The 26,953-nt window shown below is 64.2% G+C and overlaps 1 protein-coding gene across 7 annotated transcripts in view; it reads left to right on the forward strand.

Moving 5' to 3' along the window:
- Window positions 1-26,953, forward strand: part of MEGF6 (multiple EGF like domains 6) — a 99,248-nt gene that overhangs the window by 58,823 nt on the left and 13,472 nt on the right. For 4 of the 7 annotated variants that reach the window (XM_082434374.1, XM_082434376.1, XM_082434375.1 and 1 more), the window contains exons 5-15: window positions 8,366-8,488; window positions 17,319-17,444; window positions 18,357-18,479; window positions 19,882-20,004; window positions 20,354-20,491; window positions 21,985-22,104; window positions 22,428-22,550; window positions 23,080-23,253; window positions 23,618-23,749; window positions 24,511-24,639; window positions 26,272-26,400. In XM_082434374.1, the coding sequence (XP_082290500.1) occupies window positions 8,366-8,488; window positions 17,319-17,444; window positions 18,357-18,479; window positions 19,882-20,004; window positions 20,354-20,491; window positions 21,985-22,104; window positions 22,428-22,550; window positions 23,080-23,253; window positions 23,618-23,749; window positions 24,511-24,639; window positions 26,272-26,400 (1,440 nt within the window). The other 3 variants (XM_082434377.1, XM_082434378.1, XM_082434379.1) reach the window with 3 other exon arrangements.

The following is a 26,953-nucleotide window of genomic DNA, read 5'->3' on the forward strand; positions in this document are numbered from 1 at the left end:
GCAGGAGAGAAGCTCACCCCGGAGGCCTGGGCAGGCCGGCAGGCAGGCCCATTTCTGCACTGCCGGGCATCTGGTGGGTGGGGGATGAGCTGGATTCTGGGCTGCAGACGGGACCCGACAAGGAGAGATGGTGCCTCTCCCGTGAGCTCGAGGTCGCCACCGTGAGCCCTGCCCACAGGTGGGCTGCGCAGAATGAAAGCTAACACTTTCCGGGGAGATGGAGGGCTGGGTTAGGCGGGGTGCCTTGGGTGAGCCATCGGGGATCAGCACAGGGCTGCCCGAGATGAGGAGCTGGGGTCCAAGCTCCCATCAGGCCTGAAGGCACAGGTCGCTCGGATGCACAGCCGCTGTGACCCCACCGAACTTGGGCAGGGCTGCTTCAGACACATCTGGGACCTCAGGCTGTGCCCCTGAGCAAAGAGGGGTCCAGGGCTCTGGTGCAGCCTGACACCTGGGGCTCAGGCCCTCCCCTATCTGCTGTAGGGGTGCAGTGGTCCCCTTGCCCAGGCTCCCTCTGGTACCGGCCCTGGTCCAGTGGAGGGCATGGCAGTGCCGGGTGCTGGACATTGGGCTTGAGGGCTGCAGGAGTCTTCAGCCCCAGGATTTCCACTATGGTTGTGTGGCCTCGAAGTGCCTCTGTGCCCCACTCCCCCCAAACTTTGCAGAGCTCAAGCCCATCAAGCTGTCTCTGCAGAGCCCCGGGCCTTGCCAGGGTGGCCTCCATCTGTGCTTTGGGTTCTTTCACGTGTTGTTGCAGGGACCCGGTCCGTGCCAGCGCCTGTGTGCATGTATGTGCTTGTGCACGTCTGTGCAGGCTTCTGTGTGTCTTGTGTGCATGTTGTGCACATGGGTCTGCCAGTGCCCGTGTCTGCGTGTCCGCGTGGGGCTGCGTGCGCTTGTGGATGGGTCAGGGTGTGTGTCCGGGTGCGTGAGTGAGTGAGCGCGTAGGAATGCGCGGGGCGGGTGGGCGGCGCGCGCGGGGGGGACCGGCGAGGCCAGTGGGGCGGGAGCGGGGCGGGGCCTGGCGGCGGCGGGGATTTGGCCTTTACCTGCGAGGGGCGGGGGGCGGAGGGAAAGCGGGGAACAGAAAGGCGAGGGGCGGGGCGCGCCGGCCCACAGCGGCTCCAGCGGCACCAGAGGCGCCCGCGGAGCGGAGCGGGGAGCAGAGAGCGGGGGGGCGCGTGCCGTCCGGAGTCGCGAGGGAGCGGACTGGCCATGGAGGCGCCCCGGGGCCGCGGTGGGCTGGCGGCGCTCTGGTGCCTCGGGCTGCTGGGGGGCCTGGCGCGCGTCGCGGGCACGCACTACCGCTACCTGTGGAGGGGCTGCTACCCGTGCCACCTGGGCCGGGCCGGTTACCCCGTGAGCGCAGCTGACCGGAGGCCAGGTGGGCGCGGCGGGCTCTGCGCGGGAGGGCGGGCGGGACCGGCTCTGATCCGAGGGCGCTGCTTTTGTTTCCTCTTTAAAGTTTGCGCCCCGGGGCGGCTGACAGCGCGGCTGGAGGGAACGGGGCTGGGACAGGGCCCCCTGTGTCCTGAGTCTTCAGACATTCCTGTCCCCTCTGTGGCCTGGCTGCGGGGGCAGCTGACAGCAGATCGGTCTCTTGACCAGAAGGAGGAGAAACATCTCCCCGCCTTTGCTGGTGGGCACAGGGGCTGCACTCCCCCATGGCACTGGCAGCTCTGGGGGTTAAGCAGGAGAGTAGGGTAGGCTCAAGAGAGAGGCCCTTGGGTTTCCCTTTCCAGTGTCCGCAGAGCCTAGACCCCTTGGGGGAGTGTGTGTGGGTGTGACAGGTGACGTTCTGTCACCTCACCCCAAGGCTTGGGAGCATGGTCAGCCCAGTGGGCTGCAGGGTCAGCTGGGAGGACCCCAGCAGCCCACGGGAAGCGGCTGCACCCCTGTCCTGGGTCCATCCTGCCTCTACCAGGATCCTACCAGTTCAGATCTGGTACCCGTGCTGGACCAGCCTCCTGCAGGGAGCTCCTATGCGTGTCCATGGGGTCCGTGGAGTTTGGAGTCTGGCAACCTCAGATGCGAGGTGGGGTGTAGTGTGCAGTGAGCCGTCACTTGGGACGCTCTGGAGGACACCCGGCTTGGGGCAAGGCTGCGTCTCCCCGTGCAGCCTGAGGCCTGGCCACCACACCTGCCGCCTGCGCCGGGGCTCTGAAGCCTCAGGACTGTACCTGGGCCACAGCCATCTGGCCAGCAGGAGCAGGCAGGTCCAGAGCGGGGCTCTTTTAAAGAAAAGCGGGGCCAGGATTGGGCTCCCCTCCAGGCCCTCACTGGCCCCTGAGTGTGGCTCTGTCCGGGGCATCTGGTCTCCTTGGAGATGTCAGTCCCGCTCAGCCGTCCTCTGGGCCGGTCTGGGCTGCTCTCTGCCAGAGGACACACAGGTCACTGAGCTGCAGGGCTGGACCATGACAGAGACCCCTGCTTCCCCTAGCTTTGTCACTCGGCCAGCGGGGGCCCAGGCCCCATCCCCACAGGGGAAGCAGTCCTCCCACTGGGTGGCTCAGGCAAAGCGACACTGTCACTCCACCACTGGTGGCACTAAATGCTGTGAAACTGTGTGACATCCAAGGGCCTGGTGCTGAATGGGGCTGGGCAGGGCTGGGCTTTGGTAGCCGGGGGCCCCCACTCTGTTCTGAGAACTGCTTGGGCTTGTGGAGGGACCAGGAGAAGGGCCCGCGGATAATGGGATGCGCTCTCCGGGGTGAGGCCCCTGCGGCATGTTTGGGGGGAAACAGGACTCCGAACTTGGTAACCACCGAGCGGCGCTTTCTGGCAGGATCCCAGGGGGCTTAGGTTTTCCTGTAAGTGTGGCTGAGATTTCAGAAGGGGCTTACTTGGGGTGGTCTCCGCAGGGACTGCATGCTCCTGGGTTCCCAGCAGCGTCTTGATGGGCTCCCCGAGGCACTGTCACCATCGCCCAGCTCAGCAGACACCACAAGTCCAGCGGGCTCCCAGGGGAACTGGCCCCGTGTCTGTGCAGTGATGTGTCCCTGCGTGCCAGTGTGTGACACAATCCTCATCAGCAGGCTGCCAAATCCCCAGTCACACATCTTAGCTGAGGGTGGCAGTGAGACCCCAGGGACTGTCCTGGTGAACCCTGGCCTGGCTGTTCCTGAAAATAGCCCTGCTCGTGGCCTGCCTGCTCCCACCGGCCAGAGCGCTGTAGCCCAGAGGTAGTCTCAAGGCTTCAGAGCCCTGGGCTTTCAGACAGTGCCCCGGTGCCGGTGGGAGCTGCACGGGGCGGAGCGTCTTTACCCCAGGCTGGGTGTCGTCCCCTGACTCTCTGGAGACAGCCTCCAAGCTCCCTTTCAGCTGGGGGTGCCCACGCCGCCTTGGGGACCAGCCCCCCTCCGTCCTGTCCGGGAGAGCCGTCCGTGTGTCCTCTGGCATGGAAAATGGCACAGACTGGCCCAGAGGATGGCTGAGCAGGGCCGATGTCTCCAAGGAGACCAGATGACCGTACGTCTTCTGCTGTAGTTTCAGAGTCCAAGGGGCCAATGCTCGGCCGGGGTCTCAGGGCAGCGGTCCCACTGCCAGGGTCACCAGGTAGAGGCAGGGCGGCATGGTGGTGAGGGCAGGCCTGCATCACGGGACCCAGAGGACTGCCGCCAGCCCCTCAGAGAGCACAGTGGCCCTCACTGCGGGCGTCAGGAGGCCAGGCTGGGCAGAGCGAACTTTTGGGAACCTGAATTTCCAGCTTGGGTGGTCTGAGCCTCCGTGACTCTGGAGAGAGTGCTGAGATAGTTATTCACTCTGTGTTCATTTCCCATGGCTGCTGGGACACATTACCCCAACCTGGTGGCTTAAAACCACCCAGGTCTGGTACCTTATAGTTCTGGAGGTCAGAAGTCTGAAAAGGGTGAACGTGAAGGTGCTGGCAGAGCTGGTCCCTCCTGGAGGCTCCGGGGAGCATCTGTTCCCTGCCTCTTCCAGCTTCTAGAGGCGCCTGCATCCCTGGCTGTGGCCCCGCCCTCCATCTTCAAAGCCAGCAGTGCAGCATCTTTTTCTTGTTTGTGGTTTTAGATACTTATTTGTTTATTATTGAAGTATAGTTGATTTACGATGTTTCAGGTGTACAGCAAAGTGATTCAGTTATACATATATATATATTATTTTTCAGATTCTTTTCCATTATAGGTTATTACAAGATAGTGAATATAGTTCCCTGTGCTATTACAGTAGGTCCTTGTTGTTTATCTGTTTTCTATATGGGAGCGGGTATCTGCTAATCCCAAACTCCTAATTTATCCCTCCCCCCCCTTGCCCCTTTGGTAACCATAAGTTTGTTTTCTGTGTCTGTGAGTCTGTTTCTGTCTTGTAACAGAACATATGGGTTCTGTTACATGTAAGTGACATATAAGTGATATCATATGGTATTTGTCTTTCTCTGACTTACTTCACTTAGTATGATAATCTCTAAGTCCATCCATGTTGCTGTAAATGGCATTATTTTATTTTTTTTATGGCTGAGTAGTATTCCATTGCATTGGGCCCTCCTTCCTTCCTGTCTCTTATTTATAAGGCCCGTGTGGTGACGTTGGACCCACCTGGATACTCCATGATAATCTCCCATCTCACCTGCAAAGTCCCTTTTGTTGTGTAAGGTTCCAGGGATTAGAACGTGGTCCTCTTTGAGGGGCCATTATTCAGCTGCCCACACCCTCAAAGAACTGAGCCTGTGCTCCTCAGGTCACAGCATGACCACAGTCACGGTCACAGGGTCAGCGGCTGTGGGTCATTGGAGGTGGCCGAGAGCAGCTCTGTTCTGCCACCACGTGGCCCGCCTTGGGAGTGGGGCCGGCAGGGTTTCGGTAACTCCGTCCTGCCTTGCTTTCTGAGTGTACGTCGTTTCTATGAAGGGGCCTCGATCTCAGAGCTGGAGGGACCCCAGCAGGAGGGCGTCTGCCCGAATGCCCTGCCCGCCCATGAGCAGGGAGGTGCAGGGGGAGGCCTCAGATCCTTCAGCCTTGAGCTGCCCCGCTGGGCCCAGATATTCAGACAGGCTGACGGCAGACCGTGGCCAGGGGGGGCCTGGCTGGGCCGCATGGCCTCCCGCCTGGCTGCTGGTCACCGTCTCTGTCACTGGCGCTGCACCTTTGGGGGAGGGGAGGGCTCCTGGGGTGCCGAGGGGCTGGCCCGTGTGATTTAGGCAGAGCCTGGGAGCACCTCTCGGGTCTAAATGTCCCGTCCTCGCAGCAGGAGGACGGTAAGCACGTGGTCACATGGGTGGGATTGTGGAGAGGGCCCAGCGGTCAGGGCCGTTGCTGGAGGGGCCCTGCCGATGGTGGCCTGCCCCTGCCCAACCCCCCACCTGCTTTCCCCGACTGTCCATCAGTTTGGTGTCTTTGTGGCCCCCAGGCTGCTGGGCTCCCCATGTGTCCTGCTCAAGGACACAGCCCCGGGGGGGGGCTCGACCCCGGCCAGGTGCCCGAGGGCTTGGGGGTGCAGTGCCTCTGCGGTCACCTGCTCTCTGAGGCCAGTGTCTGGGGTGACCAGTGAGAGCCGGTTTGAAAGCCAGCGTCCCCACTGGTGTGCCCGCTCCGCGCCTGCCTCGGGGGCCACGTCTGGGAACGACGGCCCCTCTGTCCTTCTCTCGCGGCTTTACCTGCCTGCCCGACGAGGCCGCTCGAGACACACCGCGACTCAGTCCGTCCCCCCACCCCCTCGGACGGCACACGTGGCGCCTCTTCCCCGAGGCTCGCTAAGCCCCTACTGTATGCCCAGTGCTGTGCTCTGTGCTGTCACTTTACTTTTCAAGGACCCTTGAAGGGGTCGCAGAGAGAGGGATCTGAGCTCAGAGGGGATGGGGTCTCCTTTCTGAGCCCCCTCAGATGGCCCATCCTGCCGTGCCCAGCGGGTGTGGGTCTGCCTACTGTCCCCCACATCACCCAGCTGACTCTCCCACAGGAGGGCCCTGGGTCCTGAGACCTCCGCCCATGCCCTGGGTCCCTGTGTCCCGCAAGACTCTTTGGGGCTCTGTTGAGGGCTGTTAACACTTTGCCTTCAACCTTCCTCCTGCTAATCATCCTAGTGTCGTTCCGAGGAAGCCCCCCCCAGGTCACCATCGTTCCAAGGAGGGGCTCTCTCGGTCTCATCTCCTCTCTGAGGCAGCCTCGGGGCTTGGGGGGCACTCTGGGGGTCTCCCCAGGGTGGATGTGGCTTGTGCATGGAGCAGAGGCCCTGGCCTCCTGGGCTCGTCTCGGGTCATTCCTGGAGGGCCAGGCACGTGCTCAGGGCGTGGACTGGGGTCAGGATTTCTGTCCGTGGGAAGCACAGCCCGGCAGGCAGGCCCTGGGGACCCTCCAGGAGGAGCCTGGCCGCCGTGCCGCCTTCGCTACCCTTCACAGGTGTGCTCGGATGGCTGGGGCTTTAGGACGGGAGCCTCGAAGGCGGGCGGTTTCGTGGGGACGGCGGGTGAGAGCTGGACGGTGGAGTTGCAGCAAATAGCGTGGCCCCTCGGGATTATTAAGCAGAATTAGAGGAACCTCAGCCCCGCGCAGCCCCTGGGAACAAGCCAGGTTTCCACACAGCAGCAGACCTGCCCCTGAAGTCACTAAACTTTCTCCCAGTGGAGCCACGCAGAGGGGAATCTTCCCCCCGCACTTTGAGCTGACCGTGGCCTCCCCTGCGAGGCTCGGTCAGCAGTCAGGGCCTCTGTTGCCAGGGCAGGGGTGCCCCAGATGCTCGGCTCTTAGACGCTCGGGAGCGGAGCACGTCTGTGTGTCTGTCTCCCCTTTTCCTGGTCTGGGAAGCCTACTGCCCTGTTGGCGAGGCTGGCGTCTGAGAGGTGTGGACCCGCTGAGGACCGGGCGTGGGCTTCTGTCCCCATGCCAGGGCCGCTCGGTTCTGTGCTGCCCGAGCAGCGGCCTCTTCCCTCCGTCTCTTCGTGTCTCCCGGGCAGTTGGGTCCCTCCTGACGTCAACCTCGCACACAGGTATCTGAGGCAGCCTGTTGCCTCCTGCCTTCCTGCCTGGCCTCCCCTGAGGTCCAGGGTGGTGGACGTGGGCCTGGAGGGAGGGCGGAGGGGGGAGGGGCGGCCTGAAGCGTCTTGGCATCTCTGCATTCCTGCAGAGGTGACCCAGGCCAGGCCATAGGGCCTGGTGCTTTGGGGTGCAGCCCCTGGGCCTCCACTCCTGGGAGGGTCTTTCTCACCCTCCAGCTTCCAGCTCAGCTAGTGGGGTGGCCCCCGGGCCTTTGGGCCAGCCCTATCTGCTTCCGGTCAGCGCTTTCCTGTGGCCTGAGGCACAGTGCCGTCAGAAGGGGCAGGCGGGCACAGGCCTCCTGTGCAGTGGTGGGTGGTCTCAGGTGTGAGGTGTCCTGGAAGGGGAGTGCCCGGGACCTCCACTCGGTCCTGCCCTGGGGATGTCCGCTGTGCTGGCCTCCTGAGTCGCTGGCGCAGGGACCCCAGGCTGACCACCTGCACTGGTTTCCTGGAGCTGCCGAAACAGATACCACAGACCAGGTGGCTTTAGCAACAGACATTTATCTCTCATGCTCCGGAAGCTGGAAGTCAGAGGTCAAAGTGTCGGCAGGGCCGTGCTCCCTCTGAAACCCGGGGGAGGGTCCCTCCTGCCTCGTCCAGCTCCTGGGGGCTCCTGGCTTCCTAGGCTGTGGCCGCCTCCCTCTAATCTCTGTCTCCCTGTGTGTCTCCAGGACACCTGTGTGTCCCCGAACGGGGTGGGGGGGCACCCTTCTCCAGTATGACCTCATCTCAGTCCTTAACTAATTACGTCTCAGAGACCCTGCTTGCAGATAAGGTCACACCCTGAGGCTGTGGATGGACATGAACTTGGGGGACACTGTTCAACACAGGGCACGCCCCCCATCCTGCCCTCACTCAGGCTCCCCCACACCGAGGCCGGGGCAGGGGCATCTCCTGAGTTACCAGTTTCTTCTTCTGGGCTCGTGGGCCCCCTGAGGAGCAGCTAGCCCTGCCCTGAGAGCGTTTCTGGATTTGGAGTTTGGAAAAGAGCACGTGCTCTGGGTTCAGTCTTGAAAGGCGCTAGGCTTGGCCCCCCCGACCTGAGCTTGTTGCCCGAGATCTGGCCGACCCCGCTGCTCCCCACAGCTGGCACCAGAGGGGGTGGCTCTTCCTCCCAGGGGGCCGTCAGGCGTTGGAGACAGGCCTGTCTTCTCTCCACTCTGCTCCGGCAAGCCGGTGAGGGGCTCGGCACTGTTGCAGGCAGCTTGGCCTGAGAAGGAGGGTCCCAGTTCTGGGCCCCAGCACCTGGGCAGGGGCAGTGTCCTGAGAGAGGGGGGCCAGGCTGGACTCCCCGGGGCTAGTGCAGAGCGGGAGTGAGGGGGGTGGCCTGGGTGGGTTCTGGCTGTTGACCCCCAGCCCCGTGTCCCCATGCAGATGTGGACGAGTGCCAGGTGCACAACGGCGGCTGCCAGCACAGGTGTGTGAACACGCCAGGCTCCTACCTCTGTGAGTGCAAGCCCGGCTTCCGGCTCCACGCGGACGGCAGGACCTGCCTGGGTAAGCACCCCTGCAGCCTCCTGGGCCCGGTGCCACCTCCCTGCCGGGGCTCCTGGCCTCAGCCGTCCCCTGGCCCTTCTGGGTGTGCCCAGGTCTGGGAGGGGCCCGGGACCCCTCCACTCCTGGGCTGAGAGGCCTGATGGGGCCCCGTGGGGCCTGTCTGCTCAGTGCAGCCGCCGTTACAGTGGCTCCGTCCTGCTGAGGGTGAGATGCCGAGGGACCCTTGCCACCCGTTGTGGGCCCTGGCCAGCACCACTCACGTCAGGTTGCTGGGGCCCAGGCGGTGAAAAGGCGTGTCCTGGGCCCGGTGCTCTACACGGAGGCTGGACCCTGGGACCCTGAGCCCTGTGACCTGGGCTGCACCCTCTCTGTAGCCACAGCTGAATCTGGCCACTTCCCCGGGGGACTTCCGTGATGGACAGGAGCCCCTGGGCTACCATCCCCTCCAGGGCCCTATGCAGCAGGAGTTGTGGTCGTCCGTCGGCAGGGACACAGGTCCGGCCGTGCTGCCCCAAACTGGGGAGACTGGGTGCCTGCTGGGTGGTGGGGAAGGCCCGGCCTGGGGCGGGGGCAGCATGGGGCTGCTCTTGGCCTGCAGAGTTGGGCTTCCCAGGCCCAGGTCCCCCACTCCAGTCTCGGGGAGCCTGGGCGTGGGGCTGAGGCTGGGGGGGAAGGGGTAACTGAGAAGCGGGGTGTTAGCCCTCAGTTCCTCTATTGGGCCTTTTTGCCGTGCAGGACGTGATCGATGGGGGCCCCTGCCGGCACGGGAGGCTCCAGGGAGAGAAGGGGAACGCTGGCGCCCACTGGATGGAGGGTGGAGGGTGGAGGCCGGGCGTCTGGCTGTGGGCCATCCCCCGCCCCTCTCCTGGCTGCTCTGGACACAGGTGCCACGGGCACAGGGCTCACCCTCCCTGCTGGCCGCTCTGTCTGGGAGGCCACTTGGGGGTCATTCTCTGGGGGCTGGGCCAGTGGTCACCCTCACGGGCCAGTGCTCTCTCCCCGGCTGTGGGGGGCTGCCCCTTCCTTCCACCCTGTAGGCCCCGAGCAGGCCTGGGAGGGCTCCGAGCGGCATCCCTCCTGCAGGCCCTGCTGCTATGTGGCAGGGCGGCCCGCCAGCCCTGGGGGGCCCTCCCCGGCACAGGCACTCTCATATGTCTGGGCCGCCGCTCAGGGAGCGAGGCAGCTGCCCTGTAAAGTTTCTGTGGGCTGGAAAGTGGAAACAGATGCAGGAATGTTGTGATCTTCTTCAGGACAGATGCAACAGGGTGCAGCCCAGGTCCCCAAGTGTCCTTCATTCTCCCTTCCTCTGGGGCAGGTTCTCCTTGGAGAAGGGCGTCCCTGGAGGCTGATCCAGGGTGGGCTGGGTGGTACCCACTGCCCCCTCCCCTGCTGGCTCCTTGGTGAGGGGCCTGGGCTGAGGCACCTTCCTGTCTCCCTAGACCCCCCGCCAGTTCCCCCGACGGTGGCCTTCACTGAGCTGCCGGAACGGGTAAACAGCACGCAAGGGGGGGTGCCCTTCAGGGCTCTGGGCGGGGTTACGGTGGCCTCTGAGTGTGGCCTTGAGCTGCTGGCTTCCGGAAGCCCAGGAGGGGTGCGCCCCAGCCTTGCCCTTGGCCCCCAACCCAGCCCACCCCTTCGCTACGCTGGAGCCCCTCCCTGGAGCCTTTCCTGGGAGATGCCTCTGCTCGGGGCCCCAGAAGTCTTGATTTGCGGCACTTGCTTATTTTGAAGGGTCTTTTCAAGGTCTGATGCCAGGGCCCCCGGCGTGGCCTGCACAGCCTGTCAAGAGGCTGCTGGGACCTCACTGCACTCCCCGCCTGCCACCCCCAACTCTGCACACCCAGACCGCGTGGTGTGCCCCAGGGCCCCAGGAGGTCTGCAGCTCTCTTGGGTGCTGTCGCCCACCTCCTGGTCGCTCCCGCCAGAGGGCGCACTTGAGACCCACCTTGGGCACCAGCCTCTTACCAGCGTCCCATGGCTGGAAGTGCTGGTGTTTGGCCTGGGTCTGTCACTTTCCTTTGACTGCAACTCCCAGCGGGAAATGTACACTGCATCCCCTGCACCCACGCACAGTCACGCACACTTGTTGGTGAATTCCGCATATCTGGAATTCCTGGGAGCTGACATGTGCAGGGCGGTCCCCAGGTCTCTTGGGAGGGGTGTGGGTTTGTCAGCTTGGGTCTGTTGGGGGCTGCCTTCCCTGTCGGGGCCTGGGCTTTACTGAAAAGCTTCCAGAGCAGACAGGGGTCTCCTGGTGGCTTCTTCGCAGGCAGAGCAGGAAGCGTTTGCTCTAAGGGCCCCCGGCCCTTTTCCTAATGTGCCCCTTTTGGTTGCCGAGGGACCCATCCCGGCTGCAGTGCACGTGACCTACTGGTCTGGGGTGGGTAGGGCGGCCGAGCCCCTCAGATCCCGGATGAGGGGCTACAGGTGGGGGCCCGTGGAGGGCACTGCATGGCCCCTGCCAGGCTGCTGGACTTCCTGCCTCTGGGAGGTGTGGCCTTCTCCACTTCTGCAGGACTCCCAGAGTGCAGGGCGTGGGGAGGAGCTGGTGGCCTTGTCCGTGGTTCACAGTGGCACCCTCTGAGCCCAGACTATCCTAGGGTCTCAGCAGACATTTATGGGAAGGTCAGTGTAGGAGCTGTGCCCCTCCCCAGCCCTCCCTTCCCCCACACAGGCCAGCTTGCAGGGCAGACTGAACAGCTGGAGCACAGCTGCTCTGGACCCCTACCCGGGGCCTACTGGGATCCTCTGGGCAAGGGGAGGGGTGCTGTGAGCTCTCTCGGGACTTTGCAGGCAGGCAGGGAACAGGCCCGGGCACCCCCGCCTTTAGAGCTTGGAGTGAGGATTATAGAGATGCTGGAGGGTAGGAGTAGAGAAGGTGCCCGCAGGGATGTGACAGTCCTTCCTCGGTACAGGGTGGGAAGGTCTTCTGTGCTGGGAGCTCTCAGGTTGGTGCCACATCATGGGGCCCCAGGGATCTGGGAAGTCCTTAGAGGTGGTAGTGGTTGGGGGCGGTGTTGAAACAGATAAGGGGAGCCTTGAAACACTCTTCGAAGTTGCCTCAGAGGCAGGAAGAGGACAGGAAGTGCACAGTCTTCTTGCATCCCTCCCTTGCAAAACATCTTATGGAAATAAAACACAGAAAGGTTCAATTCTTTTTTTTCTGATTTTTTTTTTGTTATTTTTGACTGCTTTGGGTCTTTGTTGCTGCGCACAGGCCCTCTCCAGCTGTGGCGTGCGGGCCCTCTCCAGCTGTGGCGAGCGGGGACCACTCCTAGTTGCAGTGCGCAGGCTTCTCATTGTGGTGGCTTCTCTTGTTGTGGAGCACGGGCTCTAGGCACATGGGCCTCAGTAGTTGTGGCTCGTGGGCTCAGTAGTTGTGGCTCGTGGGCTCTAGAGCGCAGGCTCAGTAGTTGTGGCTCACGGGCTTAGTTGCTCCACGACATGTGGGATCTTCCTGGACCAGGGCTCGAACCCGTGTCCCCTGCATTGGCAGGTGGATTCTCAACCACTGCTCCACCAGGGACGTCCCAAAGGTTCAATTCATAAAGTGGGAATTTGCAGGAAGGACTTTACCATCAGCCCCAAGGCCCCTGAGTGGCTCACGTCCCCCCCTGGCTGCCCTTGGCTAGCCTGGCCCCAAGAGAAAGAAGCGGAGGCAGCAGGCATGCTGGGGCGCTCCATCGCCAGGGTGCCCTCCTGGGTTTGCGCCCCCCCCACCCCCCGCAGGCTCTGGGGTGGGAAGGGCAGGGCCGAGCGAGGCCCTGGGCTGGGCCAGCCTGCTTCTCACCCTGGCCCCTTTCCTTCCCCAAATTGTGGGAAATGGGGCTGCCGAGAGCAGTGCTGGGCGGGTGTCTGGGAGTGACGTTTTGGCTTTTCTGCGCCATCTTGCAGAGCGCCCCAGGCAAACCCACAGAGACCTGCCCCCGGTCCTTTAACACTTGGTGCCAGGAAACCCGCCTCTTCTGGCCCAGAGTGACTCCGGCCCCGGGGTCCCTTCTGGACCCTGGCCTTGGACGTGGCTGCTTCCCCACATCCCTCGTGGTGGTGAGCAGCACGCCCGGGCCAGTCTGAGGGAGCAGGGTGTCACTGGCTCAGCGAGCAGCGGGTCCTGCGAGATGGCCCGCGCTGGCCACTTGGAAGAGGTGGGCTCTCCATCCACCTCCTCCTCCCCTCGGCCGCAGGCCTGTTGGGCCTTTTGGATGGACGCTGGGGGAAGGATTCTGCTGTCAGCATGCGCCCCCTGGTGGCCTAGCGGCCCCCGCCAGAGTGCCCCGCCGCCTGGAGCTAGGTGGGCCCTACTGGTCCACAGCACGGGGAGGGCCTCCGTGCCGCTGCCCTCCCGTGGGGTTTTGCCACAGGTGCGCCATGTGGCCTCGGGGCAGGCGCTCCCCCAGGCCTGGGTCTTCCCAGTGAGGGGACAGCGAGGGGCTGCACAGGGCCTTGCAGGCCGTTGTTCCCCGGCTCCTCGGAGGGGAGGCCGCCTGGGTCCCTGGAGGCTTTGCTGACAGCATGCGGCGTGGTGCCAAAGCCGCAGGCAGCAGAGGGGTGGAGATTGCCAGGCTTGTCTGCAAAGCTCATCCCTGCAAACCACAGATGCAGTTCTGGGAATGTTTTCCAGTCCCCTCCAGACCCGGAACAGGCTGCAGCTTCTAAAAGGGAGTGTGTCTTCCCCGCCCCCAAGGGGCCGCTGAGTCCGAATAGGGAGTGGGAAGGGCAGCCCTGCCTGAGAACCACCCTGGGAGGTCACGGCTGTGCCTGAGACCAGGCCCCCGGACGTGCAGGTTGCCAGCGCCCATGGGTGATGGGAGGGTCACACCCCAACCCGGGGAAGCCAGGGGCAGCGGCCCAGACCCCAGCTGGATGCAGAGACCCAGCGGGGAAGCGAGGGCAAAGTGGAGCCGTGGCAGACGGCCGGGCATGGGCTGGAGGTGAGTTTAGAGTCAGTGAGCTTGGCAGAACCAAGCGGGAAGCAGGATTCGAGCAGCGGCGTGGGGCGGGGGAGGTGTGGGAGGCGTGGATGACATCGGGTTGGGCGCCGGGGGCCGCAGAGCCTGGGTTCTCGCCTGCGAGTGCTTCATCCGAGGTGGGCGGGCACTGGGCACGGCAGCCGCGGGGCCTGGGTCCAGGCTGGGCCTGGGGAGCAGGGGCGGTTGGTGGGGTGCAGTCTGTGATGTTGGGACGGTGCCAGCCCCTGGCTTGTGGGCAGGGCAGGTGCATCCACGCTGCAGGTGAACCGTGTCCCCTTGCAGCGTGGAGGCCCCAGCCCGAGGGTGGGCGCGGGGGGCAGGACGCACAAGGCAGAGTAGGCAAACCGTGAGCTGCTGAGGGGGGTGGGAGCGGGCAGAGCCCAGGGGAGTTTCCCCTCCTGGCCAAGCCATGGGGGCCACCTGCTTCCTGTCCCACCGTCCTGGCCCTGTCGCCAGCAGAGGGCTTCCTACAAGGAAGGACTGCAGGTGGCTGCTGACCCCACATGGTGTGAGGCTCTTGGGACCTAGAAGCCAAGCCAGTCGAGGGCAGTAATTACAAAACCCTCGAAGCCACCCTCGAGCCTGCTCCAAAACCGCTGGCTGGGGTTGGAGGCTGGAGCAGAGGGGGCTGGTGGGCTCGGCACGCTGCCGACATACTTGTCCTCACCCAACCGGCCTGCCAGGCACAGCCCCTTGGCTGACCAGCTCGGGCAGACTGGCGTGCCGGGCACTGAGACCAGGGCCTTGCCAGCGATGCCGCCTTTGAGGTCAGCTCTCCAAGCCCCCACCTGCCACTTCCTCCATGGCATACGCACCTGTTGCTGGGCTCCAACCCTGAATCCGTGCCCAGGTCCCAGGTGCTGCCACCTGCACCTCCAGGAGTGGAGAACCGCTGGCATGGATGGAGCAGGCCCTCCACCCTGTAGGACAGTTGATTTCTAGAATGTCCAGTTTCCTGCTCAAGTAAAGGCCCCACTCCCCTTGAAGAGCTTGATGCCTCACAACTGGCTCCTGGCTAGACCAACTCCTGCTTGTCGAAGGTGGAGTTGTAGCCCAGCTCCGTTAGAACCCATGAATCCCCTGGCCTTGGCATTCGCAAACTGGGAAGTGAAGGTGCAATAGTCAGCTCAGGCTGCCGTAACAAGTACCACAGACTGGGCAGCTTCTACAACAGCAGTTTATTTTCTCACAGTTCTGGAGGCTGGCAGTTCTGGATCATGGTGCCAGCCAGTTCGGTTCCTGGTAAGAGCTTTCTTCCTGGCTTCCCTTCCTGCCATCTCCTCATATGGCCATGGGGACAGAGACAGAGACAGAGAGAGATCTTATGTCTCTTCTTACAAGGACACAAATGCTGTTTGATCAGGGCCCCACCCTGATGACTTAATTTCACCTTAATTACCCTACCCCCAAATACAGCCACATCGGTGGTTGAATTTTAGGAGTACACATATGAATTTTAGGGGGACACAAATATTAATTCCCTTCGGGGCTACGGAAACCCCTTGTCTTCCATTTTCTGATGGGCTGTCAGCTTTGCTTCAGGTCTGAGCCTGGTTCTGATTTGCAGGACCACCCGGGCCTGGGTCAGTGGTATGTGGGTTCCATGGCCAGGTCTCACAGTGACCCGAGGGGCCTGGAAGCTTCACCCCCAGCTTTGGGCACTGGTCACGCAGAGGCTGGCTCTCTCCTGAGCTGCACAGCCCGACGCCTGAGAAAAACTGCCTTGTTCAGCTTTCTGGCAATCCAGGGCACAGGATGCTCAAGGTGGTGACACGGGGCTTGGCTCCCTCGTGTGCACAGCTTGGGAGCAGGTGGAACGTTGGGACTTGTGCAGCAGAGCAGTGAGAGACGGGCTTGGGAGGGTGGGAGGCTGCATGGGGAGCCGGACCCCTCCGTAGCCCCCACCTGCCTGGGATTTCTCCCCCGGTGGGCTCCTGTGGGCCCGGAGCTGGGTTGCCCCGGGCCCGTCTTGGGGGCTCTGCCGTCTGGAAGGGCTGCTTTCCAGCCGTGCCACAGCTCTGTGGGTCGTCCTTGCTGCCGTGGTGTCTGCCCAGCCGGCTGCCCTGCCCCGGGCTCCGAGCCCCTCTCTCCGTGTGCCTGCCTGGCGCTGCCAGGAAGGGCTTCTGATTCCTATTATGAGCTCTGAGCGGGGATGCAGTTGGTGTGAACACAAACGGGGCCCCAGGAATGGGCCGGCTCAGGCCACGCTTGGAAGCCTCTCTCTGGAGTTGATGGCGGTGCCGTAAGCAGAGCTGTCTCAGGAGAGGCAGGCGGGACCTCGGGGGTCAGCACAGAGTCGGGGGTGGGTGGCTGGACAGGGGGCCCAGAGGCTGAGCGGGATGTGAGACGGTGGCGCCCTGTTTGCCTCCGTTCCACCTGGGACTCGCGTCTCTGCTGCTCCTCCCCGACACGTGGCAGGGCCAGCTGCAGCCAGGAGACAGGCCCCACCACCCCGGCTGTCCTCCGCACCCCGGCAGGGCTGGCTTGGCCCCGGAAGGGGACCCGGGCACGGGCTCCTCGCCCACTCGCCCCATGTGGGGAGCCGGCAGGATCGTGAGTGATGTGTTCTGACTTTGGGGGAACGTACTTGCTTTGAAGGAAGCTCTGCTTTTGGCAGACAGCGTGGCCCTGGCCTGCTCCGAGCCCTGAGGCCGCTCACGTGCTCTGCGTATTGTCTGGCTGCTCCTGGACCCACTGGCGTCGGTGGTGCGGGGCGTGCCACTCCTGGCCCCCAGAACCAATGACAGTAAATGGTCTCCCCAAACTCGGGCCCTGAGGCCAGCGGCGCCCTGGAGCCTGTGATGACAGCACAGGTGGCATCTGGGGGTGAAGCCCTGCCCCCCGGCGGTCGCGGTGTTTTAGTACCAGGCCTCAGGTTTGCTCTGGTCCAGGCCCGCTGGGCAGTGGCCCGCGCCTCCCCGGGGCACAGACAATAACACATTCTCGAAGCTTGGCTCCAGAGCACGGGGCCTGTCCCTCCCTGACCACGAGGTCGCTACCAGTGACTTGAAGGAGGCACCAGAGTCCAGGTGCCCTCTCTGGGTGCCCAGCCTCTCTGAGTGGCCACCCCCCCTGCCAGGCACAGCTCCAGCCCATCCACCCAGTACCTGGGCACCCACACGGCCAGCCTGACCGGCAAGAGCCTTGCCCTGTGCGGGCCTGAGCGTGAACACCTGGACCCCTGGCATCCTGGGAGCGGGATGCAGGTCCCTGGCTCTGTGGCCTTACCAAGTGCTGTCCCCACAGCTGCTGGGAGGAGCGGGGACTGTGTGAGGTCAGGTGGGGGTGAGGCCTGGCCTGGGGTGGGCAGGAGCTGCACTGATCCGTCAGGAGCTGGGGGCCAGGCCTGCAGGTCATGGTGGCCGTCCACGGAGGCCCACTCCTGCCCCTCTGGCCTGGCCTGACGACCTAGATAGTGGAATGTCAGGGTCTTTGCCAGCCCTTGCTGGCCTGCCACCTCCTCCAGGGAGCCTCCCAGCCTGCTCGGACTCTGAGCCCTGGACGCCTTGGCTCTTAGGGGACCCCGGTGTTTTGCATTCTGTGCTGGGTGGGGCTGGGCTTCCATCGGGGTGGGCGGCCTGCTCTGTGGTGCCTTCCTACACCCAGTCCTGGGGCAGCCTGGGCCAGAGGACCCAGATTCGGACCACGGCCCTGTGTATCCTGTGTGTGGGCCAAGAAGCAAAGCCAGGCCCACGAACCGGACAGGAACAGTGCCGCCCTCTCAAAGCCCCTGCTTCTGGGATGTGGACAGAAAGGAGGAGGGGCTTGGAGGGCCCGGAGTCTTCCTGCAGGAGGTGCTCTGTGCCTGCCCGGGGCCAGGCCGTCGTCCTGGGCTGACCTGGCTCCTCTCGGGTCCCCAGCCATCAACTCCTGCGCCGTGGGCAATGGCGGCTGCCAACACAACTGTATTCAGCTCACGGTGACCCAGCACCGCTGCCAGTGCCGGCCCGAGTTCCAGCTCCAGGAGGACGGCAAGCGCTGCACCCGTGAGTGTGCCACCAGCCGGCGGGAGGGGCAGGACCAGGGCTGGGACTCGCACTGGGTCCCCCGTTCTCCGCGCGCCCACAGACCTGCCCGGGAGCCCCACAGCCTGAGCCCCGCCCTGCTTGGCTGCTGGTGCTGGAGGGGGGCCTCAGGGGGAGCAGGGGCCCCCTTGGCTGCCGAGAGGCTGTGGGGCATCGCCCAGCCCCTGCGGGCACCAGGGAGGAAGCCGGTCAGGCTGTGCTCTGGGGTCACACATCTTCGGGGGGCAGGAAGCTCAGGACGGGGGTACGGGGATCCTGCATGTCCCCCAGTTCGGAGGCCCACCTTGGGCTTGGCGTGGGCATGTGGGACCCCAGCCCTGGCCCTTGGGCGGAGGGGGCTGCCCAGGCCCCGTCTGACACCTTGCCCTGGGGTCTCAGGACTGCCTGTCGTGGAAGGGGGTGGTCTGCTGATGGAGAAGGTGGAGCAGGTCCGGGAGACCCCTGAGAAATGGAAATGGGGGCTGGGGCGGGGCAGGTGCTGAGGGAGTGCTCCTGACCCTGCCCGGCCTCTTGGCTCCCGGGTCAGGAGTGTGGGTCAGGGTCTGAGGGGCCGAGGCCAGCAATGAGGGCGGAGTGGCACAGGGTCACGGGGCTGGGGGTTCCGGCAGGAGAAGAGGCACTGGGGGAGCTGGCCGTGAGCCCGCTGCCTGACCAGGGCTGGCCTGGCTGGTGCCCTGCTGTCTTCTCTGGAGTTGTTTGGGGGTGCCCGGAGCTAATCTTACCCCTAGTCCACTGCCCAGCCCGTCAGGCCAGAGCAGGAGGGGTGAGAGCTCCAGGTGGGGGCCTCATGAGAGGCCCCGGAGAAGGTACCCCGAACTGCCGGAGCCCCCCATCTCTTCCCTTTGCCTCCGTGCCTCCTGGCTGTGACCGTAGGGAGAAACCCGTGTACGGACCGGAATGGCGGCTGCATGCACACGTGCCGGGCGCTCCGGGGCCTTGCCCACTGCGAGTGCCATGCAGGATACTGGCTGGCAGCGGACCGCAAGGCCTGCGAAGGTAAGACGCCCTCCCTGCCCTTGGGCTGGTCCAGGTCAGCTGTGCGGGGCTCGCCTCCTTGCATCCCCCTGCACCGGCCTATAGGCGTGGGACGGCCCCTGTTGTCACCCTTGGATGACCTGGAATGACGCAGGTTTATCTCCGGGGCTGGGGGGCAGGGTAGGGGTGGAGGGTAGAGAGGAGGGGCCGGAACCCAAGGAGCTGCTCCCAGCGAGAGTCTCATGTCGGCAGGAAGGCAGATCTCAGGTTGCCTTGTTATTTTTATATGTTTCTCGTGTTACCTGAGTAGTACCCGCTCGTTAGGGAAACAGGAAAGGGTGAGGGAGGAGAGAGGAGGAAACATCACCGTGACCTGGGTGGCATCCCCGTGTCGGCTTCCAGGTGTCTCTACAGCTTGTTTGTTAGTGGGCACATTTAGCATCACCCCAGAGCCCGGTCGGGCGCAGCTTTCTGGAACGCGCTCCGACCTCCTGGCTGCATGGGTGTCCGCTATGCGGTGTTGGTTAGTTACCCAGTCACAGGACTCGGGTGTCCCTGCTCCTCCCTCTTACAGGCGGCTCTGGACGAGCAGCCTTGGGGAGGGGTCTGTGCGCATCCCCCGTAACTCTGAAGCGGTACGGTGTGTCCAGGGCAGGCAGCAGTCATTTTCCCAGGCATCCTGCCAGATGGCCATCAGAGAGACGGGGCCCGCAGGTGTGGAAGCTTGTGGTTCCATGTCACCACCAGGAAAGCGTTTTAGGCATCGTTGCCAATGTGACGGGCACGTCCTGGCACTCTGGATGCAGGTGGCTTCAGAGGGTGCAATGGGAGACGGGGCTGAGGGTCAGCTTCGTCCCATGGACTCTTAGGGGTGGGACCAAAGCAGTTGTCGGGGACACTGGGATTTGGGTCCTAAGGCCAGTGCCACGTGGCTGCGGGGAAGAAGCTGGTAGCCTCTCCCTGGATGTCAGCGTGTGCTTTCTCCGGCTGGCCCCCCGGAGGCTGGTGGTAAGAGGCCCCTCCTGTGCCTGGCCCTGGATGGGGGGAGGCTTGGCGAGAGCGGGACATGCACACCTCAGAGACTGCGGGCTCAGAGAGGCAGAGCCCCTCGCCTGATGCTGTTGGTGGGGCCTGAGCACAGACTTCCAGCCATGCCTTCCTCTCCCTGGGAGGGAGCTCGGCCCTGCACCTGGAGTGTGATGGCGAAAACACAGGCGCTCAGAAGGAAGGCGGGAGAGGGCCCTGGGGCCCTGGGCCCTGACCCCTCGGCAGAGACCACCCCTGGGGGCCTGGGCTCTGACCCCTCGGCAGAGACCACCCCTGGGGCCCTGGGCCCTGACCCCTCGGCAGAGACCACCCCTGGGGGCCGAGTCTCTCAGGCCAGTGGCCCAGAGCCCCCAACCCCCCCATGTCTCCCACCCAGATGTGGATGAATGTGCCACAGGCCTGGCCCAGTGTGCCCACGGCTGCGTCAACACTCACGGGTCCTTTAAGTGTGTATGCAACGCAGGCTACGAGCTGGGTGCCGATGGCCGGCAGTGCTACCGTGAGTGGACAGTGGGCGATAGCACCACGGGGCGTGGAGGTGCCTGGGGGGCAACACGGCTCCCCAGTCCCAGCCCGCCACAGCTGCTGGCTCGCTTTGGCCGAGGGGCAGAGATTCCTTGTCAATCAAGGACAGTGCTGGGCTTGGGGGCTGCGTGTGGGCCCCGGGAGGGTGGGAGGAGGACGGGAGACCCCAGGAAGACAGAGGGTTCCAGAGCCCGCCTGGCCCAGGAGCTCTGTGCTGCCTGTTTCCCAGCAGAGTGGCAGCGGCTGGGGCCGGGAGGACCATGCCGGCTCGGGGCGTCACCCCAGCCCCTGTCCCACGTCCCTGGTGGCGGGTGTCGCCGCAGGGATCGAGATGGAGATAGTGAACAGCTGCGAGGCGGACAACGGCGGCTGCTCCCACGGCTGCAGCCACAGCAGCACAGGGCCCGTCTGCACCTGCCCCCGCGGCTACGAGCTGGACGAGGACCAGAGGACGTGCATTGGTGCGAGCCACCTCCTTCCCGAGCGCCCCACCCCCGAGCCAGGGGCTTGCTGCTGCCCTGGGTCTGCGCCTGGGTTTGATGCCATGACGAGGACGCTCCCTCCCATCACCCCCAGTCCTGCCCCGGGTGGAGGCGGGAGCGGTACGAGGGGGCCTAGTGCGAGGCAGCATCGCGACCCACGCTGCCAAGCGCCCGCCTCACCTCCACCTCTGCTCAGCCACTTGGTCAAATGCCCACGTGCCGGGAGTAGCACCCGAAACACTGTGGTGTGCGAGCACCCCCTCTGCACGGGGAGCCCTGCTTCCGAGATGGCTCCCACTACCCTCCAGCCCCCAGGCTGCCCCCACAGCAGGCGGGCGGCCCCGGGGCCGTGACCTGTGTCTTGCGCATGTCTGTGTGTGCAGGACCAGGACGTGTGCGTGTGTGATTGTGTGCGAGGACATGCAACTCACATGCAGGTGTGTGCGTGGTTGTGTGCATGGGGTTGTGTGCATGGGGTTACATGAAGGTGTGTGTGGGTGCCTGCAGATGTGCATGGGTTGTGTGCAGGTGAGCATGTGGTGTGCAGCTGTCTGTGTGGTTGTGTGCAGGTGTGCGTGTGGCTGTGTGCAGGTGTGCATGTGGTTTGTGCAGCTCTGCATGTGGTGTGCAGGTGTGTGTGTGGTTGTGTGCAGGTGTGTGTGATTGCAGCTGTGCGTGTAGTTGTATGCAGGTGTGCGTGTGGTTTGTGCAGCTCTGCGTGTGGTGTGTGCAGGTGTGTATGTGGTGTATGCAGGTGTGCGTGTGGTTGTGTGCAGCTGTGCGTGTGGGTGTGTGCAGCTGTGTGTGTGTGCAGGTGTGCGTGTGGTTGTGTGCAGTGGTGCGTGTGGTGTGTGCAGGTGTGCATGTGGTGTGTGCAGTGGTGCGTATGGTGTGTGCAGGTGTGCGTGTGGTTGTGTGCAGCTGTGCGTGTGGGTGTGTGCAGCTGTGTGTGTGCAGGTGTGCGTGTGGTTGTGTTCAGTGGTGCGTGTGGTGTGTGCAGGTGTGCATGTGGTGTATGCAGGTGTGCGTGTGGTGTGTGCAGGTGTGTGGTTGTGTGCAGCTCTGCGTGTGGTGTGTGCAGTGGTGCGTGTGATGTGTGCAGGTGTGCGTGTGGTTGTGTGCAGCTGTGCGTGTGGGTGTGTGCAGCTGTGTGTGTGTGCAGGTGTGCGTGTGGTGTATGCAGGTGTGCGTGTGGTGTGTGCAGGTGTGCATGTGGTGTATGCAGGTGTGCGTGTGGTGTGTGCAGGTGTGTGGTTGTGTGCAGCTCTGCATGTGGTGTGTGCAGCTCTGCGTGTGGTGTGTGCAGGTGTGCGTGTGGTGTGTGCAGCTGTGCGTGTGGGTGTGTGCAGCTGTGTGTGTGTGCAGCTGTGCGTGTGGTTCTGTGCAGGTGTGCACACACTGGTGTGCTGTGGAAGGGTGCACATGCGGGCGGGCGCCTGGGTGCCAGCCGGGCTGTGGTGTGTGCCCCGCAGATGTCGATGACTGTGTCGATTCCCCGTGCTGCCAGCAGGTTTGCACCAATAGCCCTGGCGGCTACGAGTGCAGCTGCTATGCCGGCTACCAGCTTGGCGCCGACGGCTGCGGCTGTGAGGGTGAGCGCTAGGCAGCCGGGTTGGCTGGGGAGTGGGTGCTGGTTGAGCACCTGCCATCGGCAGGGCTGTGGGGAGCTACCCCCTCCCTCCCCCACCTGAGGTCACTGTCTTTTCCTCGGGCTGGGCCTGCACCGCTGGCTGCTCCCAGCCTGGCCTCCCTCGGGCGGTGCACCCCGTCCCTCTGACCCTGGGGACAGGAGGATGGCTGTGGCGTGCGTATCACCCAGCAGGCCCCTGTGCCGTGGGCAGGGCCGGGGCAGGAGGGGCCCCCGAGGCCCCGACCCCCGGAGGACAGGCGCCAGCGGCCCCGGATTTGCCCACAGACGTGGACGAGTGTGCCTCCGGCCGTGGCGGCTGCGAGCACCGCTGCACGAACCTGGCCGGCTCGTTCCGGTGTTCCTGCGAGGACGGCCACCTGCTGGACGAGGACCGCCGGGGCTGCAGCCGTGAGTCTCTGTGGGGCGCCATGGGGACCCCTCCTTCCTGGCTGGACGGAGCCCACTTCGGTCCTGCCTCTCGCTGTGGGACAGGCCGGGGGCAGCAGGGTTGGGGGAAGGGGCCGGACAGACAGGCGCCCCCAGGCAGGGTGTTGCTCAGGGGCCCTGGAGTCGGCTCCTGCCCCGCCCAGGTGAGAGGAGGGACATCGTTCCCGGGACTGAGGACAGCGTCCAGAGGGAAAGAGAGCTGTTCCTGTCCCCACACCCACTCCTTGCTCAGGGTCCCGAGGGCCAGCAGGGGGGCCGCGACAGCCGGGGAAGACGTGGCTTGGGTCAGGACCTCAGAGCCCGGAGTCTCCTCTGTCCTGAGAAGTAGGGTCAGGAGTGCAGCGGGCATGTCCCGGGTGGCTGGGGTGAGGAGGGGCCCCGGGGTGGGGCTCAGGCCCGGAGCTGCCTCTGGGCACCGAGGGGCAGGGAGTCCAACCCCGGGGTGGCCGGGTGGGCGGCAGGGGCTCAGGGCCCTCTGTGCTCCGCCCAGCCCTGGAGGTGCCTGAGGTGGGCCTGGACGGCCACCTGCCCCTCGTGCGGCCCCTCCCGCACGTGGCAGTGCTCCAGGACGAGCTGCCCCACCTCTTCCAAGATGACCACGTCGGGGCCGAGACGGAGGAGGAGGAGGAGTTGCGGGGCGAGCACACATTGGAGGAGAAGTTTGGTGAGAGGTGGGCCCGTCCCCAGGGCTTCGGTACCAGCGCCCCCTCGGGCCCGGCTGCCGCCCACCCTGCGGTCTTGGGTGTGAGGAAGGGCTCCCGTGAGGGCCTCGCTGGACCACGGCGCAGAGAGGCCAAGCTGCTTGGTCAGTTTGCCCAGCGCGCCCGGGGCTGAGCCTGGGATGGGGCCACTAGCTCTCTGCTTAGGGCCCTTCCCAGCCCCCCATCTGGGTCCCACGTCTCCGCTCGCCCACGTGGAGCCTTCACAGCCTGAGGACGTCCCTTGTGCCCCCTTCTCTGGCCTGCTGCTGGGCGGGGTCCAGGGCCAGGGGTCAGGCTCTGAGGCCCCTCTCCCACTGTGTCCCCCAGTCTGCCTGGACGACTCCTTTGGCCCAGATTGCAGCTTGACCTGCGCTGACTGCAGGAAGGGGGGGACCTGCCTCCCCAGCCTGCGTGGCTGTGACTGCCCCGACGGCTGGACCGGGCTCGTCTGCAATGAGGGTGAGGCTGCTGTGAGGGGCAGGGTGTGGGTGGGGCCCCTGAGCTCCGGGTGGGGCCCCTGAGCCCCAGGATCTGCGCAGCACACACAGTTTACACCTCCCCGCCGGCCCTGGGCAGGGGCTCCACAGGTCCATCCGTTCACTCGTTCACTCATTCATTCAGGGTCTCTTGGCTTCCTGCTCCGTGCCAGGCCCTGTTCTAGGCGCTGGGAGACCCCAGGGGCTAGCAGGGCCTGGTGTCTGCCCCTTACAGATGTCACGGTGGACGGGGGTCCGGCGACAAGCCAACAACTAAGACATAAAGGGGTCTGATGAAGAGCAGCGAGCGGGTGGGCCAGTCATGCCCAAGTCCCAGTGGGGAGAGGTCACCTCCCCAGGCCACGCACCAAGTTGGTAGCCAAAGCACATTTGAAAGCTGCTTTCCCAGGCTCTGTCCACTCCCTGCCCAGCGACCCCAGTAGTCTCAAGGGCCATAGTGACCATCTCTGAGGGTCTGCCAGTGACTGACTCTGAAAGTGTTGGTCGAGAAGGTGGACGTGTCAGAGTTCAGAGGGAGAGAGTGTGGCAATTGATTGGAGATGTCTGCCATGCCCATGGGCAGGGGCAGGGAGCACGAGTGCTGTCGGGTGCTGCTCTGGGAAGTTGCTTCTGAACTGGGTGGCTTGACCCCCAGGAGGGTGTCTCAGTGTCTCTGGAGGGGATTCTGGGCCCCGAGTCCTCCTGTGGGCCAGTGACCCTTGTGCTTCTCTGTGTCCCCTGCAGCTTGTCCCCCAGACACCTTCGGGAAGAACTGCAGCTTCTCCTGCAGCTGTCAGAACGGCGGGACCTGCGACCCTGTGACGGGGGCCTGCCGCTGCCCTCCGGGTGTCAGTGGAGCCCACTGTGAGGACGGTGGGTGCAACCCTCCAGGGTTGTCCTCTGGGTGGAGGGGAGGGGTGGGCACTACCTCTCAGCTCCTAGTCCCCTTCCTTCTGGGGGAAGGATGAGGCCCTTTAGTGGAAGAGGCATTGAGTTTTCTACATCTGATGATTCTCCCGGGGCCTGACTATAGCAGGTGGTGAGGACTTGTTGGAAGAATAGCACTTTTGTAACAGGATCCCCGGGAAGGTAGTGAGCTCCCTGTTCCTGGAAGCATTCAAGGAAAGCTATATGATGGCTGGGTGGGATTTGCAGAAGGGAGCACGCCTGGGCTGCGGCTGCATGGGACGACATTACCATCCTTTTTAACTTGGAAGTTGCAACATTTCTGGAGGAACTAGAGTCCACATAAGTTTCCCAGGTGCTTGATGCTTCATCTTAAAGTCTTCAGAACTTTAAGTTTCTGATTCTTTTGCTGGCGAATGTAGCTAACATATCAAGGACTTCCTGCCTTAGCAGCGGATGGCAGCAATCGGTGGACCTGTCCCCAGTGCCTGGGTGGCCCGCGGGAGCTCTGTGGGGCAGGTTTCTAAGTCCCGGGGTGGCCAGGCAGGGCTTTCCACCCCCTCCCTCTGGTCGCCTTCTCGGCTTGGTTAACGTCCCTGCCTATCTTCCCCTGCGATCTGCCATCCCTGTTCTGCTGAGGCTGAAAGCCCACTGCCTGTTGGGTGCTGTATGTGTGACGGGCCCTGAACGGACGGACCCCAGGGACTCCCGGCAGATAAAGCGTCTGCATTTTAGTGCTTCTCCTCATGACGTGGTGTGGCTTCCCGGGGACCGGGTCTCATTCGGGGTCCTGGGGGTAAAGTGTGCCCGTGCAGGTGAGCTTGAGGAGGCTCGTCCCAGTTCTCAGGGGCCCCGTACTAGTCTCCTAGACTCCAGGTGCCCCGGGCTCGTGGCTGCTTCCCCGCAGTCCGTGCCTCTGTCTCCCCGTGGCCTCCTCTTCTTGTCTCCGGCCTCCCTCTCCTTTCTCTTCTAAGGACACTGGTTGGGTGAGGCCTGCTCCGTCAGTGCAGGATGGCCCCACCTGGTGATCCTGGTGGTTAGGATGTGGACGTACCTTGGGGTCACCATCCAGCTCCCTGAGGCCCTTCAATAGGCAGGACGGGGGCAGGACAGAGCTGGAGGGGAGCGTTTTGGGAAGGAATGCCAGAGCCCTGTCCTGGCCCTGGGCCCCCTGAGCTTAGGCCCGTGTCCTTCCCTCTGTGAGGTCCAGAGGTCAGGCTAGGTGACCACCGAGGGACAGACGTCAGGACGCTGCAGGTGCCGGTCAGACGAGGAGGGTGGGCTTTCTTTGAGCGTCTCCCATGTGTGTGCTGGGGACGTGCTTGGTGTCCTGCTCTGGCCGCCATCCAGCCCACAGACCCTAGGGGCACGGGCCAGCCAGGGCAGATGGCCGCATCCATGGGGTGCACCTCGTGGCTCTTCTGCCCTCGTGATGCCCTCGCCCCCCCCGGGACCCTCCCTGTCTGGGGTGCAGTGCCCTCAGGCTGCTGGTGGCCCAGGCCTCTCCTGACTCCTGTGCTGGTCCTGGGGCCCCTTGGAGCATCTCCTCGGGCGGTGGCCATGTCCGGGTGGGCAGTCAAGAGGCTCCCCTTCCCCCAGGCTGCCCCAGAGGCTTCTACGGCAAGCACTGTGGTAAGAAGTGCCACTGTGCCAACCGGGGCCGGTGCCACCGCCTCTACGGGGCCTGCCTCTGCGACCCGGGGCTCTATGGCCGCTACTGCCACCTGGGTGAGTCCCACTGCCCGCTGGCCGCCCGTGTCCGGGGGGCGGGGCCACAGCGTGGGCCGGGCGCTTCCTGCCCGCGGTCCGGCTTGTGTTGGACTGTCACCGTTTACAGGTGAGGATGCGGGGGCTCAGCAAGTGCCCCGGCTGGGGTGTGGGGTCTGTGGGCTCAAAGCCACGTCCTCGGGACTGCACTGGCCGCCAGGGCGTCTGTCCGGGTGGGCGGTGCCAGCCCCAGCCAGGCTGGTGGGTGGGCTGAGCGTGGGCAGGGGCAGGCCTCCCTCGGAAGCTCCAGGGCACAGAGCTCCAGGACATTCCTGGCAGCAAGTCCTGAGCCCCCGGTGGGGTCACCCCTCTCTGCGTCCATAGACACCTGGGATGCGAGAGGCGGTGGGATGCTGGCGAAAAGCAAGCAGGCTTCCTCCTCGCAGCTCTTTGTAAAAGGATTGTATAGAGGGAGGCAGTGAGGATCCCGAGCGTTTCCTGGCTGGGAAGTGCCTCTCTGAGACCCTGTTTCTCATCTGTGGAATGGGCACAAACCAGCGGCTCTGCATGGGGT

Source organism: Balaenoptera physalus (assembly GCF_965194825.1).
Source record: "Balaenoptera physalus genome assembly, chromosome: 1".
Lineage (NCBI taxonomy): Eukaryota > Metazoa > Chordata > Mammalia > Artiodactyla > Balaenopteridae > Balaenoptera > Balaenoptera physalus.